General features: G+C 34.0%; 1 protein-coding gene across 5 annotated transcripts in view; it reads left to right on the top strand.

The window, feature by feature from the left end:
- LRRC40 (leucine rich repeat containing 40) overlaps nucleotides 1-14,448 on the top strand; it is a 48,132-nt gene that overhangs the window by 30,316 nt on the left and 3,368 nt on the right. For 4 of the 5 annotated variants that reach the window (XM_072834040.1, XM_072834041.1, XM_072834043.1 and 1 more), the window contains 5 exons: nucleotides 3,748-3,856; nucleotides 6,862-6,969; nucleotides 9,064-9,174; nucleotides 11,690-11,767; nucleotides 14,022-14,207. In XM_072834040.1, coding sequence (XP_072690141.1) covers nucleotides 3,748-3,856; nucleotides 6,862-6,969; nucleotides 9,064-9,174; nucleotides 11,690-11,767; nucleotides 14,022-14,207 — 592 coding nt within the window. The remainder of the gene's footprint in view (nucleotides 1-3,747; nucleotides 3,857-6,861; nucleotides 6,970-9,063; nucleotides 9,175-11,689; nucleotides 11,768-14,021; nucleotides 14,208-14,448) is intronic. The other variant, XM_072834042.1, reaches the window with a different exon arrangement.

Here is a 14,448-nt window from a genome sequence, read left to right as displayed (position 1 = left end):
GGTTTTGCTTGTCCCATCTTTTGGATTTTCTGCCTATGATCATGCCATCTGTGAACAAAGGCTATTTTATGTCTTCCTTCCCAATTTGTGTACTTTTAGTATCATTTCCTTACTGAATTGCAGTATCAAGGACATTTCAGTATGATGTTCAGGAGTGGTGAGAGGGGCATCCTTACCTCATACTTCATCTTAGGGAAAGGGTTCAAGTTTCTCACCATTAAATATGACGTGAGTTGTAGAGTTTGTGTAGATACTTCTCGGTAAGTTGAGAAAGTTCCCCTCTATTCCTCGTTTACTGAGAATTTTTATCATAAAGGAGCGTTGGCAGTTGTCACATTTTTTTTTAAAGGTTTTATTTATTCATGAGAGACAGAGAGAGAGAGGCAGAGACAGCAGAGGGAGAAGCAGATTCCAAGCAGGGAGCCTGATGGTGGGACTCGATCCCAGGACGCCAGGATCACGCCCTGAGCCGAAGGCAGCACTAAACTGCTGAGCCACCCAGGCTGCCCATGTCACATATTTTTTTTTGGTTTTTAGCCTATTGACGTGAAGCATTACATTGATTTTTGAATGTTGAACTAGACTTAAAATCCTGGGTTAAATACCACTTAGTCACAGTGTATAATTTAAAAAATACTTTTTAATATTAAATTTGCTCATATTTTGTTGAGGAATTTTGCATGTATGTTCATGAGATATAGTGCTTTCTAGTTCTTTTCTTGTAATATCTTTGTCTGCTTTTGGTTTTAGGTCATTGTTGGCCCCAGAATAAGTTAGGAAGTATTCCTTCTGCCTCTGTCTTCTCAAAGAGATTATAAAAATTGATAAAATTTCTTCCTTAAATCACCAGTGAACCCATCTGGACCTGGCTTTCTGTTTTGGAAGGTCATTAAATATTCATTTAATTTCTTTTATTAGATATAGGTGTATTCAGCTTCTATGTTTCTTTTTTTGTGAGTTTTGGCAGATTGTGTCTTCCAAGCAATTGGTCCATTTCATCTAGATTACCAAATTTGTGGGAATAAAGTTGTCAATTTTAGAAAATTTTCATCATCTCAGTGAGAATTTTCATACTTTTTAGCTATTATGGATAATGGTGTGATAAACACTTATTTACAGTGGGAGCTTGTGTTTTCATTTCTCTTGTGTGTATATCTAGGAGTGAAATTGCTGGGTCAGTGGTAAATTTATGTTTAGTCATTTGAGGAACTGCCAGACTATTTTACAAAGCAGCTGCACCAGTTTCCATTCTTACCAGCATTGTATGATTTTATATCCTCACCAACACTTGTTTTCTGACTTTCTGATTCTAGATACCCAGGTAGGTGTGAACTGGCACCTCACTCTGGGATTCTTGCATATTTCCCTGATGACTAATGATGTTGAGCATCTTTTTGTGTGCTTATTGGCCATTGGTACATTTTTAGAGAAATGCCTTTTCAGACCTTTTGCCCAATTTTTAATTTATTGAATCTTTTTATTATTCAGTTATAGTAGTTCTTTATATAGTACAGATATAAGTGTCTTGTCAGATGATTTACAAATATTTTCTATCCCTTTGTGAGTTTGTTTTTCATTTCTTGATGGTGTCTGTTGAAACATAGAAGTCTTTTTTTTTTTTAATTTTGATGAAGTCAGGTTTTTTTTCTTCTTTTCTGCTTATGCTTTTGGTTTCATGTCTAAAAATCCTTTGCAAAAACCTACTTTATGAAAATTGGTTCCTATATTTTCTTCTAAGAGTTTTATATTTTTGCTCTTACATTTAAGAACTTCATCCATTTTGAGTTAATTTTTATATATAGCATGACATAAGGGTCCAATTTAGTTCTTCTGTCCAGTTTCTTTGCACCATTTCTTGAGACTACTTTTCTCTCCTCATTGAATGGTTTTGTCATTTTTATTGAAAATCAGTTGATACAGGGTTCATTCTGGACTCAATTTTATTCTGTTGATCTGTATGTCTGTCCTGTGCTTGTACCACAATCTCTTGATTATCATCGATTTGTAGTAAGTTTTGAAATCGGTAAGTGTAAATCATCTATTCTTTTTTCTCAGGATTGTTTTAGCTATTCTGCATTTTTTCAGTCCCATATGAGTTTTGGAATCAGTTTATTGATTTCTACAATAAAGTCAGCTGGGATTCTGATAGGGATTACATTGAATCTGTAGATCAGTTTAGGGAATATTGCCATCTTAGGTTTTTTAATTAAAAGGTTGGTAAATGCACATGGCAAAAAAAAAAAAAAATTCAACCAGTATACAAGGATATATAATAAAGAGAAAATCTCTCGCATAGTTCCCTCCCAAGGCATGATAAGTTCCCTCTTTACATTCTTTCTGATGCTGATTATTAAAATTAGCTCTTTGAAAATGTTGAGAATACTCTTAGTATGTCTCAGTATGTTGTCATACTCATATACACATATGTTTAAAAAATAATGCTAGGTTTTGTTGTGATTTAATATTGCCTATCTCCTGATCTAAATTGGCAATATATATTTCATATTCTTTAAAGTGACATAACCAAACTGCTAGGGTACTTCTAAATACTAAAGCATTACTTAATACTGATAGATATCTTGGTGTCTTTTATTTTTATTTGATACGGTCTTTTATTCTATGCTACTTCTATAAATAAAATATCCATATGATGTTTGCATAAGAAATACTAGCTTAATGATTATTGATTAGTGAGTAATTAGTGAGCTCCATGCAAGAGAAATATACTTCACAGTATTCAACAAATGTTCAATAAAAGCCTACTGGAGGAAAACCTGGGGGGGCTTAGTGGTTGAGTGTCTGCCTTTGGCTCGGTGTGATCGCAGGGTCCAGAGATCTAGTCCCACATCGGGCTCCCTGTGAGGAGGCTGCTTCTCCCTCTGCCTGTCTTTCTGTGTCTCTCTTGAATTAATGAATAATTAAAATCTTTAAAAAACAAACAAATAAATAAATGCCTATGGGGCTGAAGCAAGACAAGGGGTACTACTATTTGTTTTATGTTCTTTTGGTGTGCTCTCTGCTTTTAACTTATGATGAATGCTAGGACTATTTCATTTTTTTCACTGTAGAAAATTAATAGTCATATTTTACTTCTGTTCAGATGGCTTGAAATCTCTTGCAGGTGTCCTGAAATATGCCTATTTGGTAGACATTTGTGGGAAGTAATACTTTTCCTTTGTTAACAAATTCCTTCTAATAGACCATATTATTTTTCTTCTCTCTTTTTTTAAAGATTTTATTTATTTATTTGAGAGAGAGAGAGATATATAGATAGCAACAGAGACAGCAAGAGAGAACATGAGCAGAGAGGATAGAGAGAAGCAAGAGCTGGACGAGGGGCTTGATCCTAGAACTCTGAAGTCATGACCTGAGCAGGAGGCAGATGCTTAACTGACTTAGCTACCCAAGCGCCCCTCCATATTATTTTTCTTAAGAGGAAGGATTAGTATCATTGTTTCTTCTGAGAGATTGTAGTTATTCTTTGAAGGTTATTTTCTACTCCTAAATTTTCTTAGGATAGGATTTATTAGAAGATTTTGAAGCCATATTATAGTAATTTTACCTATTTTCTATTAATTAAATAATAAGTTCTAGATGTAGATTTGAGTTATTAGAAATAAAGTATATGACTAAAGACATTCTCACCAATAATATCTAGAAGTCATGTGTACATTTTTACTATTTTCAGGAATTTAGAAGTGACTTTATAGTATAAATATTGTTTTCATGTAACTTTTCTCTTGCCAGATGATGGACCTAACCAAAGTGATTCTGTTGTTGAGACTGCCATGACACTACCAAGTGAATCCAGAGTCAATGTACATGCTATCATCACATTAAAAATATTAGACTATAGGTATGTAATTTTCTTTTATTTTTTTTTTAATTTTATTTATTTATTCATGAAAGACACAAAGAGAGAGGCAGAGACACGGGCAGAGGGAGAAGCAGGTTCCATGCAGGGAGCCTGATGTGGGACTTGATCCGGGGTCTCCAGGATCAGGCCCTGGGCCAAAGGCAGGCACCAAACCACCGAGCAACCCAGGGATTCCCGGTATGTAATTTTCTTAAACACTGCAGAACATAATAGGAAATTTTGAAAAATAATCCTTCAGATGAAAGGAAAGTTGGTGAGGAAGAATTCATCAGAGTGTATTGGTATTTAGAATAATAGCAATTGCAGAAACAGTGATGAGATAAGAGCATATTAAAAGTACAGTGAACTTAAATGACCATTTCTTCAGTGATTTGTGTTTATTATGCTTTAGAGATAAATGATTATTAATATTGACATTTTTATAATAAAGAACATTTTATGATTATAAAAAAGAATGACAGTATTGGCTGGTAATGTAATTTTTTGACTCAGTAACCAACCTCAAGAGAGGATTTTATTTTTGTTTATTTATTTATTTTAAAGATTTTATTTATTTACTTATGAGAGACACAGAGAGAAGGCAGAGACACAGGCAGAGGGAGAAGCAGGCTCCCTGCAGGGAGCCTGACGCGGGACTCCATCCCAGGACCGACCCCAGGATCCCTCCCTGGGCCAAAGGTAGATGCTCAACTGCTGAGCCACCCAGGCGTCCCAAGAGAGGATTTTATATTGGGAAGGTCTCTATTAGTAAATAAGAAATTAGTATTATTTAGTTAATGTAGACCTAAAGCAGGCAAAGCATTAATACGTATAAGCCAAATGATAAGCCATAATAATATGCTCTAGTACATATGTATTAAACCTGGAACAATTGCAGTATTGGTATAAAAGTTGAGACAGAAACCTAAAAATGTTTATTTTATGGACGTGTATTTGATTCCGAAAAGAAGATACCTATGCAAAGATTGTTAGGTACTCTTTCAGTACTGCCCAAGGCAACAATGATAGAAGTAACCAATACTGTCAAAGCTTCTACTGTGATTAGCTCATGTCTGGATATTATAATGAAAATACAAAAGGATACAGATTGAAGTTCCAAGTTCAAGTCAGGTGACCAGATTTATTGAGTTATTCAGTCTTCAGATTATTCAGTCTTAATGTGTCAGTAGGAACCACCTTCTCAGCAGTTAAGATACAGTTTCCATTTCAGATCTGTTGTTTCATTTACATTGTTTCCACCTCTCGTCTGACATTCTTCATTGTATATAGAAATCACTGCTTAAGCCTACTTCCTTCTTTGTAACACAAGAGAGTCTTCCATACTTAATATTTGCATCCCTCTTTTCTCATAGCATAACATATAGCATGTCTTTTCTTCCACATAACATACTTACTTATTCAGTAGACATTTTTGGAACCTGCTACGTTTTAAATCCTATGCTAGGTGTCACAATACACTGATGATAAGACAGACTTAATTTCTGCCTTAGAATTTTTTTTTCTCACCCTTTATTCCTTCAACCCTGGATATCATTTATTGAGTTCCTGTTCTATGCTAGGCAGGTATTTTACATATGCTGTTGCTTTTAATCTTCCAAAGAATCTATAAAGTAATATTGATACAATTGTATTTGTACCAATATCAAATGGTATTTGATAACCATTCCCACTTTTTAAAGTCACAGATACCACAGAAGTGTTATAAAGATAGCACTGAAGACCATGCATCTTATTACATTTTTTGATTCTGAATTTATTGTAATTTATTTTCCTCAGAGACTTTAACTGGAAAGGAGTATTCCATTAAAATATAAATGAATTCTCAATCTCAAGGCCTAAATGCCTTCAACTAATTTTTTTCAAGAGTGTGAATCTGCAGTGTTTGATTACAATAAATCAGTTTCCCATGACTTGAGCGTTTCTGATTGAAAAAGTAAAAATGCTTCATCTGCACAATAAAAAATAGGGCCCTACAGCAGTAGAGGCTATAAAAACTGAATTTAGGGTGTCTTTTTACCTATCTGTATTACAATGCCTTTCTTACAGGTTTCTCTATATTGGATGTTATATGTAATAATTGTTTCTTCTTTGTATAGTCATTAGTTTGGCATCCCATTAATATTTTTCAGTGGATGATGTATTAGGCATAAACATTATAAAAGAAGAATGTAGGGCTAATTATAGCATCAACATTGTTAAATCTGCAAATGTCAGAGTACTATTATATTTTTATTTAATATTAAATGTATACTTTATTGAAAATCTTATTGAAAAGGAAATTTATTTACATTTGCATTTGCGAAAGATCTGGCCCATATAACAATGAATAACTCTTCAGATTCTAATTTCACAGAACTGAGGTTAAGAGAAAGTGAATTTTTAAGAAGCTCCTTAATGGTAAAAAACCAGGAATAGTTTAGTCTAAGGCCACTACCCTGTCTACCTTGTCACATGCTGAAGCAGAGAGAAATTGGCTTAGGTGATGAGAAACAATTTAGTATAATGTTGATAATGCTTAACTTTTAAAAATGAGTATTACCTTGCAGTTAATTATTACATAGCTACATAAAGTTGACAGATGGTCCCTGTTAGAAAAGGGATGACAACAGTTTTAAAATTACAGATTTAGTTTTATTCTGAGGTAGAAGAATCCACTTCCTAATTACTATTTACTATATGATTTCTAAACATCTTAGACTCTGAAGATACATGTTTTTATTCACACTGAGTATGTGAATGCTCAAAAGGCATGATACAGTGTATTGCGATATGATATGGTGTCTAAATTCTTCATGGTTAGTATTTTGTGAGTTTGTAGGTTTTTGTGACATTCTTTACAGAGTTTCAAAATGTTCTTCATAAGCAACTGCTTTGCTGCCTTGAAAACTCTTATAAAATCTTTAAGGCCCTTTAAAAGTGAAAAGTGATAATCATATCTTTCTGACTGCTAAGAATGATGCATTTTAAAACCATTTTTCATTTAGTGATAAACAAACAACTTTAATTCCTGATGAAGTATTTGATGCAGTAAAAAGCAACATTATCACTTCCGTTAACTTCAGTAAGAATCAGCTATGTGAAATTCCTAAAAGGTGAGAGTTGTTCATGATGTCATTTCTATTAAGTTGTGACTCTTCCTCTGGTGTGTTTGCATCTCAGTTGCAAGAATAATTATTTTTTCATAGTTTTCTAGTAGAAGTATATGTAGAATTTTTCTTATTATTGATACTTGAGGGATTTAGCAAAATTCACCTAAGTATTCTCTGAGACATATTAACATTAGTTCTGAGAGGTATATTTTTTTAAATTTGGTTTCTTTTTCATTTATAGTTTAAACATGGAAAATGGGTGTTAGAATTATTAGTGGAAAAGTTTTAAGACACAATCCAAAGCCAGGGCCGTGTGGATTAATAGGAATTTTCATTTTGGGCTTTATGCTAATGAATTGCGAAGCCACTGAATTTTTTTTCACTGACTGTAAAAGTAATAAAAAACAATTAATTCTGTCAATATTTTCTTCGCAGAAAAGAATACTTCACTATCAAATATTACAAGTCACGGGCATTGTACTTGTACTGTTCAGTATGTCTTTGTTAAAATTAGTTATAGCAAAATCTTTAGGTTATGAGAGAAAATTAGTATAATATTGAACTTTTAAAATGATTGTTATCTCGTAGTAAACTATATACCCAAAGAGAGTTGACAAATAACCTTGCAATTAAAACAACAGCGTGAGAAACAGGATAGGGTGATGATAAAGAACTTGGACAGTGGAGTCAGTTGCATGTATCTGAATCCCAGATCTGGGAGTTGTGTGGCTTTGGACAGGCTAACTAGCTGCTCTTAGTTTCCCTACCTATGAAATAAAGAAAGTAGCTATTTTATAAGAATTAAATTAAATGACATGATCCACACAAAGTACTTAATTGGTGCTTAGCCCTTAAGTACTTAAAAAGAAAAAAAAAGATGATTGGGAAAATAACAGTCTGACTGTCAAAAATATTGTTTAGATGTTAAAATTTTTAAAAAAGACTAACTTGCTTTCTATTTTGCAGAGCATACTTTGGAAAATGTATCTTAAAAGTCAATTAACTTTGAAATTCCATAGCAGAAGGAGATCTAGTCCATCTACTTCTCTCTTCTTTAAAGGGCTCTGGGTACTGGACAGAAGAACTGAGCAGTTAGATTTGTCCTCAGTTAGTATAAGTCTGCCTGGGGAATCCTGGGTCAAAACTGGGAATGGAGGTGGAAGGAGTTAAAACGCATCACCTTCATCACTTATTTCCCAAGCATACTTTTCACTATATAATTTCCTGGTTGTGAAAATAATACTTATTCATAAAATTTTGGACAAAATGAAGGGACAGATCATTTTTAGTCCCATCATTGATTTATTCTGTTCATGGCATGTTTTACTTCAAGCTATTTCCCATTTAGAATTACCTATACCATTTCTATCTTAACTGGTTTCTTTATAAGTGTTTTCCTCTGTTATAAACAATACTTCTAAAATCTAAATTATCTAGTACTATAAGGTGGTTAATTATGGCAATGAATAAAACAAAACATACTATTTCTTTAGATCAGATTTCCAGAATTACCTCAGTACATATACGCAAAAACTTCCCAAAAAGGTTTTATCAGTTACCTATCCAAACTCATCTTTCTTTAGCACAGCAGTTGATATACTTTCTTTCATGTAGTTTCATTTGTTGGCAAATCATATCTAACATTTCTTAGAGTTAATAGCGTGCTTTAAAATTACTAAGGTTGGTTAGGCTTGCTTAGAAGTGTTTAAGTCTTTCTCTTTACGTCTTTGACTTAAGTTATTTAGTCATGACACTTACCAAACCTCGGAATTAACTTAATATTTTCTTGTAGTCATGATCAATATAACGTTAATTTGAACAAAAAAAAATCTTATACTTTAAAAAGTTTGATGTATCATAGTTAAAAATCATTGTGAGGTACTCAGAATATTATATTATGCAGTCTTAAAAGAAAACTACTATGTTACAGAATACACATCCAAACTGATTGAAATTTTAGTGAGAAAAGTAAAAGTTACAGGAAATCTTAATTTTAGCAAAAATAATATAGGATTTTTCCTCCTGTGATCTCCTTGGAGTTTTGAAGTTCTGACAGTAAATTCAAGAGCTAACATTTTAAAATTGTTTTTGTTTCAGGATTGTGGAACTGAAGGAAATGGTTTCTGATGTCAATCTCAGTTTTAATAAGCTTTCTTTTATATCCTTGGAATTATGTATGCTTCAGAAATTGACTTTTTTAGATCTCAGGTATTTATTGATGCTGTTGCTTCACTTTTTTTCATTATAACTTGTCTTTGAGTTTAGCCTAACATCTGTTCTTTCCCTCGTATTTCCTGAGTACGTGTGGAAATTGCTCTTTAGTTTATTAATAAACATTTTTGGACAAATCTAAAATTAGGCATTTAGGAAATATTTTAATCAAACATATATCATTTTAGGCAATTTATAAGTTAAGTAAGAAATAATTATTTAAAATATTACAAAAATATTAACACATTCTTTAAATTTATGCTTAAAATTACAAATAGCCCATGGAAGTGTTTGTTTCCAGTTGTTCCTTTTCTGAAAGTAAATGGCATAAAACTCAAAATCCTATGTTGGCACAGCAGCTAGCCTGGCTTCCCTTAAAATAAGAACCTATTTGGGGGCTCTTGGGGACTCAGTTAAGTGGCTGCCTTCAGCTCAGGTTATGATCCCAGAATCCTGGGATTGATCCTGCATTGGGCCGGGCCCTCTGTTCAGTGGGGTGTCTGCTTCTTCCTCTCCCTCTGCCCCTCCCTGCTTGTGCTCGGGCCCTCCTTCCCTCCCTTTTCTTTCTTTTCTTTTTTCTTTTCCTTTCTTTCTTTTCTTTTTTCTTTTCTTTTCTTTTCTTTTCTTTCTCTTTTCTTCTCTCTTTTCTCTCTTTTCTCTCTTTTGCTCTTTCACTCTCTTTCCCTTTCAAATTAATAAAATCTTAAGAAGAAAACCTATTTGGTTTCAAAGTATAGTAAACATTCAAGACCAGAAAGAAAGAAAAGACCACCATGAGTGGCAACAAAAGAAAAGAAAACAAACTATTTAAGGCTCTGTGGAGGTAATAGGAAGTTTAATTTAAATATGTCCTAAGTTGAAGTGACAGGATCGGAATTGCTACAGTTCTTTGAGGATTAGTAAAAATAAATGACTAAGAGGTAGATAGTCAAATATTTATTTGTTTGGGCTTTCAGATTTTTTTTTTAAATATGTTATTTATTCATGAGAGACACGCAGAGAGAGGCAGAGACCCAGGCAGAGGGAGAAGCATGCCTCCCTGCGGGAGCCCGATGCGAGACTCGATCCCAGGACCTGGGATCATGACCTGAGCCAAAGGCAGATGCTCAACCACTGAGCCACCCAGGTTCCCCTGGGCTTTAAGTCTTTATTTGTATACTATTACTTCATTATCTACACTTCCTACTCGTATGTTGTTACGAGGTGCGCTTTTAGTTTATTTAAGCTGTAACTCCTCTGCTCTGCTCAAACAATAGGTAAATAAGAATAAGCTAAGTTTTTTCTGTTTAAGGATTTATTCTGCTTGTAGAGACTTTTTTTGGCTTATGGGATTAAAGCAAATCTAATACTCTGCTCCTATTAAATGTCGAATTGCCTCTGTTTTGGTGTGGCAATTACACTGGCAAAGCTGTGTAAAACCATTTTGTAGTGTTCAGCATTAATGGAGCAGAGAGAATAAATTCATGTACTCGTTACTGCTCTCTTTATTTTTGTCCCATTCTTAGAGCGTGTTATGTGTATGCCATTGTCTATACCTTCAGGTTTCTAATTAAGTGACTAATGTACGCTTTTATATCTGATATCAGTAGCTATATAAGACTCTTGGAAAAGGGTAGAAACCAGCAGTACATTATTCAGTACAAGTTATTAGAGACAGTAACTGAAGAAAAGGAAAAAGAACATAGGTGTAGAAAGTATGACAATATATAGGCTTGACTTCTGAACCCAAAGAAATTTAGAGAAAATGACTCCATTGTAATAGGTAGCCATCTAGTTGGATATAATTTTCTCACAAATATTTTCTATTATTAGTAATTATATAGAGCCTAGAATCCTTCTTCTTGTTGTTAACCTTCCTTTTAACATTATTCCCAGATCCTTCTAACAGTAAATGAGATTCCGTTTACTGCCATCCTTGATTATAAGATTCTTAAAAATATTTCACATTAGCATTGTACAAATTGAAATTCTAAACTTAGTAGAAATGGACTTGCTTAATACCTATGGAGTAGAGAGCTCCAAATTTCTAGGTATACAGAATCTCATCACTTTCTTGTTTTTTGTTTTTTCATAAAATTTTACAGTTCTGCTTAGAATTTCATGTCTGTATGTAAGATATATATGTTAAACATCAATCAGATATTTGTGGCATCAAATAATACGGTATTTACAGGCATGATCTCTCCATGGCTGCCCTATCTGTAAGAAGTACTGCTGAGATTAGTTCGAAGGAGGGAAGTGATTAGTTTGCAGTATTTGCCCCATTAAGTGTATTATTAAAGATTTGGTTGCTTTATCAATTGGTTGTGTATTGGTATTAGGATTTGGCACACTAATCAAATACCTGAGCCAGCTGACTGATTCACAATTCTCAGGACTCAGCCTTAATGCGATTGGATTAAGGACTAACAAACCAAGCTATGTAGTTTTATGTCTGGTCAACACGTTAATTATAAATTAAACTTGTACAAATTTTCAGACTTCATAAATCATCTTTTTCTTTCCAATTTAGGAACAATTTTTTAAATTCTTTGCCTGAAGAAATGGAATCGCTGATAAGATTACAAACAATTAACCTTTCCTTTAACAGGTGAGAGAACAGACTAATCTATGACTAAGGATATTTATGTGGAGAATTTATAGGTCTTAGAGAATACACCTCAAAGAGTCCAATCAAAAGGCCTCGTGTGTTTATTTAAATATTCAGGTTTATTTTCACCTTATTCTAGTTAGAATTGAAAGTGATACTGCTTTCTTAGAATTTTCACAGCTGATGTCTAGTAGACTTTTCCTTTTAACAATTTTAAGAAACTTGTAACCTAGTAGGAAGACAGATGTAAATAAATAATTATAATTGCTATAGTGAAAATGCAGTGCCTAGGAAAAGGTGTTTCCTGAGATTGGCCAAAGGTAGAGGAGACAGCATTGAAGCCAAGACCTAAAAATTAGACGTCAGCCAGACACACAGGGATCAGGCTTCCCAGGCGGAGCACATGATGGGCACTAAGGCACAAATGAATGGGAACATGGTGTGTTTGGGACACTTCCAGCAGTTTGATATGGCTCGGACCCTCAAGTGAGGGGGTAGAGGAGTAGAAATAATAAGCCAAGTTGGTCATGTAAGCGGGAGCGAGTCCTTTCAGAGCTTTATACGCCAACTAATAGATTTTCTGCAAACACTGTAAAGATACTGCTAATAATTAAGAGTAGCTGATACTTATTGGGAGCTTATTATCTGCTGTCACAGGACTAAGGGCATATATTATCTCATTGACTCCTCACAAAAGGTAGAGGTTTCTCTCACTGTGAATCTGTCCTGTTCATTTAAAAATCAAGGATTAGAAGTTAAGGGAATCCTCCTAAGCTTTTCTTTTTTTTTTTTTTTTTTCTCCTAAGCTTTTCTATAAAATGTCTCCACATAGGTATTCTTCCTTAGTTCACTTTTATTTCTAATGAAACAGAATTACTGGCAGTATAATTAAGTAAATATTAGATATTTATGCTTTGCTAAGGTTCACAAAAATAGTAAATTATAGATCCGGGGTTAGAGCTCAGGTGGCTTGCCTCCAGTGCTTGGGCTCTTAACAACTAGGCTGTTTGTTTCCTATGATGTAAGCTGATTCTGGCAATAATCTAAATATTAATAACTAACATGTACTTACTGCATTCCAGCTTAAACATTCAGCCCTTATAACAATAAGTTTAGTACAATTGTTATTATTCCTCATCTGCAGTTGAGGGAGCTAAGGCACAGTGATGTGTCTAAAATACTGCCTATTTAAATTTTTGTTCTGTCTGCTTCATTATTGCTCATGCTTTCTCATGTTGTAGGTTATATCAGTATTTAAAAATATAATGTGCTTCTCAGATAATTTGCTAATCTTTGTGACCTGAACTATCAGTTCTCTATTGTCTATTGAGCTGTCAAAAACATTTTCATGTGATGTCTTTGGGAAGATGGCAGAAGCTAACTTCTGTGTTAACAGGTGAACTACATCTATTTAGATTCCCTTGTTCAGGCATTGCTGAGAAAGAAGAGGGAGGACTGCTTTGGGGCAGTTTGGTCCCTCCGTACTCCTAGGTACTAACTCTCCAGTCCCGCTGGAACTTCAGAGCCATCTTGAGTTTATGCTTGCCATTGCTCGCTTGCTTGCTTGCTTTCACATCAAGGCAACAAGACAAAAGGGCAGTATGGGGAAGTAAAAAGGCCACAGCTATTAAACTCTCCTTCAGCCCATCCCTTGTCTTTTCTAGTCCATGCCACAGTTTATCTCACACTGAAACCTTGCTAGCCACTGTCCCCCAAGAGATCCTTAATAATGTTGCTCTGAGCCTTGCCTTCTTTTTTTGTGACATCTACAGTAGTGCTTTAGATGAGCAAGCAGCAGTCAGTGTTAGTTTGTGATCTTTTCAAGAACCAAAGGTGCGCGTATTTTGGAAGCTTCCATTGGAGCAAAATATAAATCTCTAATATCTACTTAATATATTGGTAGTAATTCCATTTCATAAGAAGTAAAAGCAAACCAAGTAAGAATACCTACATGGAGATCTTTGTATAGAGGCTCTTGGGAGGATTTTCTTGTTTCATAAATGTGAAAAGAAAAACATAGGAGAATTTAAACTTTGGTTGGATTTGCACAATAAATACAAAGTGTTACAAAGTCTGTCCACTTAACATATGTTTCATGGTTTCCAGAATCCATTCATTTTCTTGAAAATTTGAATAGAGGACTTAAACCAGATACAAAATAAATTACACTGAAGAAAACTACATCATGGTATCAAACTTAAGATCATTTATTTGAAGGAATGATTTTGCCTTGATTCTGTTCATATTTTAATAGGTTCAAAATACTACCTGACGTTCTGTATCACATTCCCACACTTGAAACAATTTTGATTAGTAACAACCAAGTTGGATCTGTGGACCCTCAGAAAATGAAGGCAATGGAAAATCTGATCACATTGGACCTTCAAAATAATGACCTCCTACAAATTCCACCAGAGCTTGGTAATTGTGTGAACTTAAGGTAACCACACCATTACGCCAAGGTTTACCGTTTATTTGATCAGTTTGTAAGTTGTTTTTGTCTTGTTGAGGTACTCCCAGGAAAGTTGAGGTAAACAATTTAATGTGTTAAAAATAACAGGATCCCAATTCCATTTTTCAAGTTTTACCAAAAATGTGTATTTTTAGCTTTGTTTATTATGGCATAATCTATGTGTAAACATAGGAACTGATGGTTTTCTGATCCTTTTGTCATCACTGTG

The sequence above is a fragment of the Canis lupus genome, chromosome 8 (genome assembly GCF_048164855.1).
Source record: "Canis lupus baileyi chromosome 8, mCanLup2.hap1, whole genome shotgun sequence".
Lineage (NCBI taxonomy): Eukaryota > Metazoa > Chordata > Mammalia > Carnivora > Canidae > Canis > Canis lupus.
The sequence above is the reverse complement of the archived record's forward strand: the minus strand, read 5'-3'. Positions and strand labels throughout refer to the sequence as shown.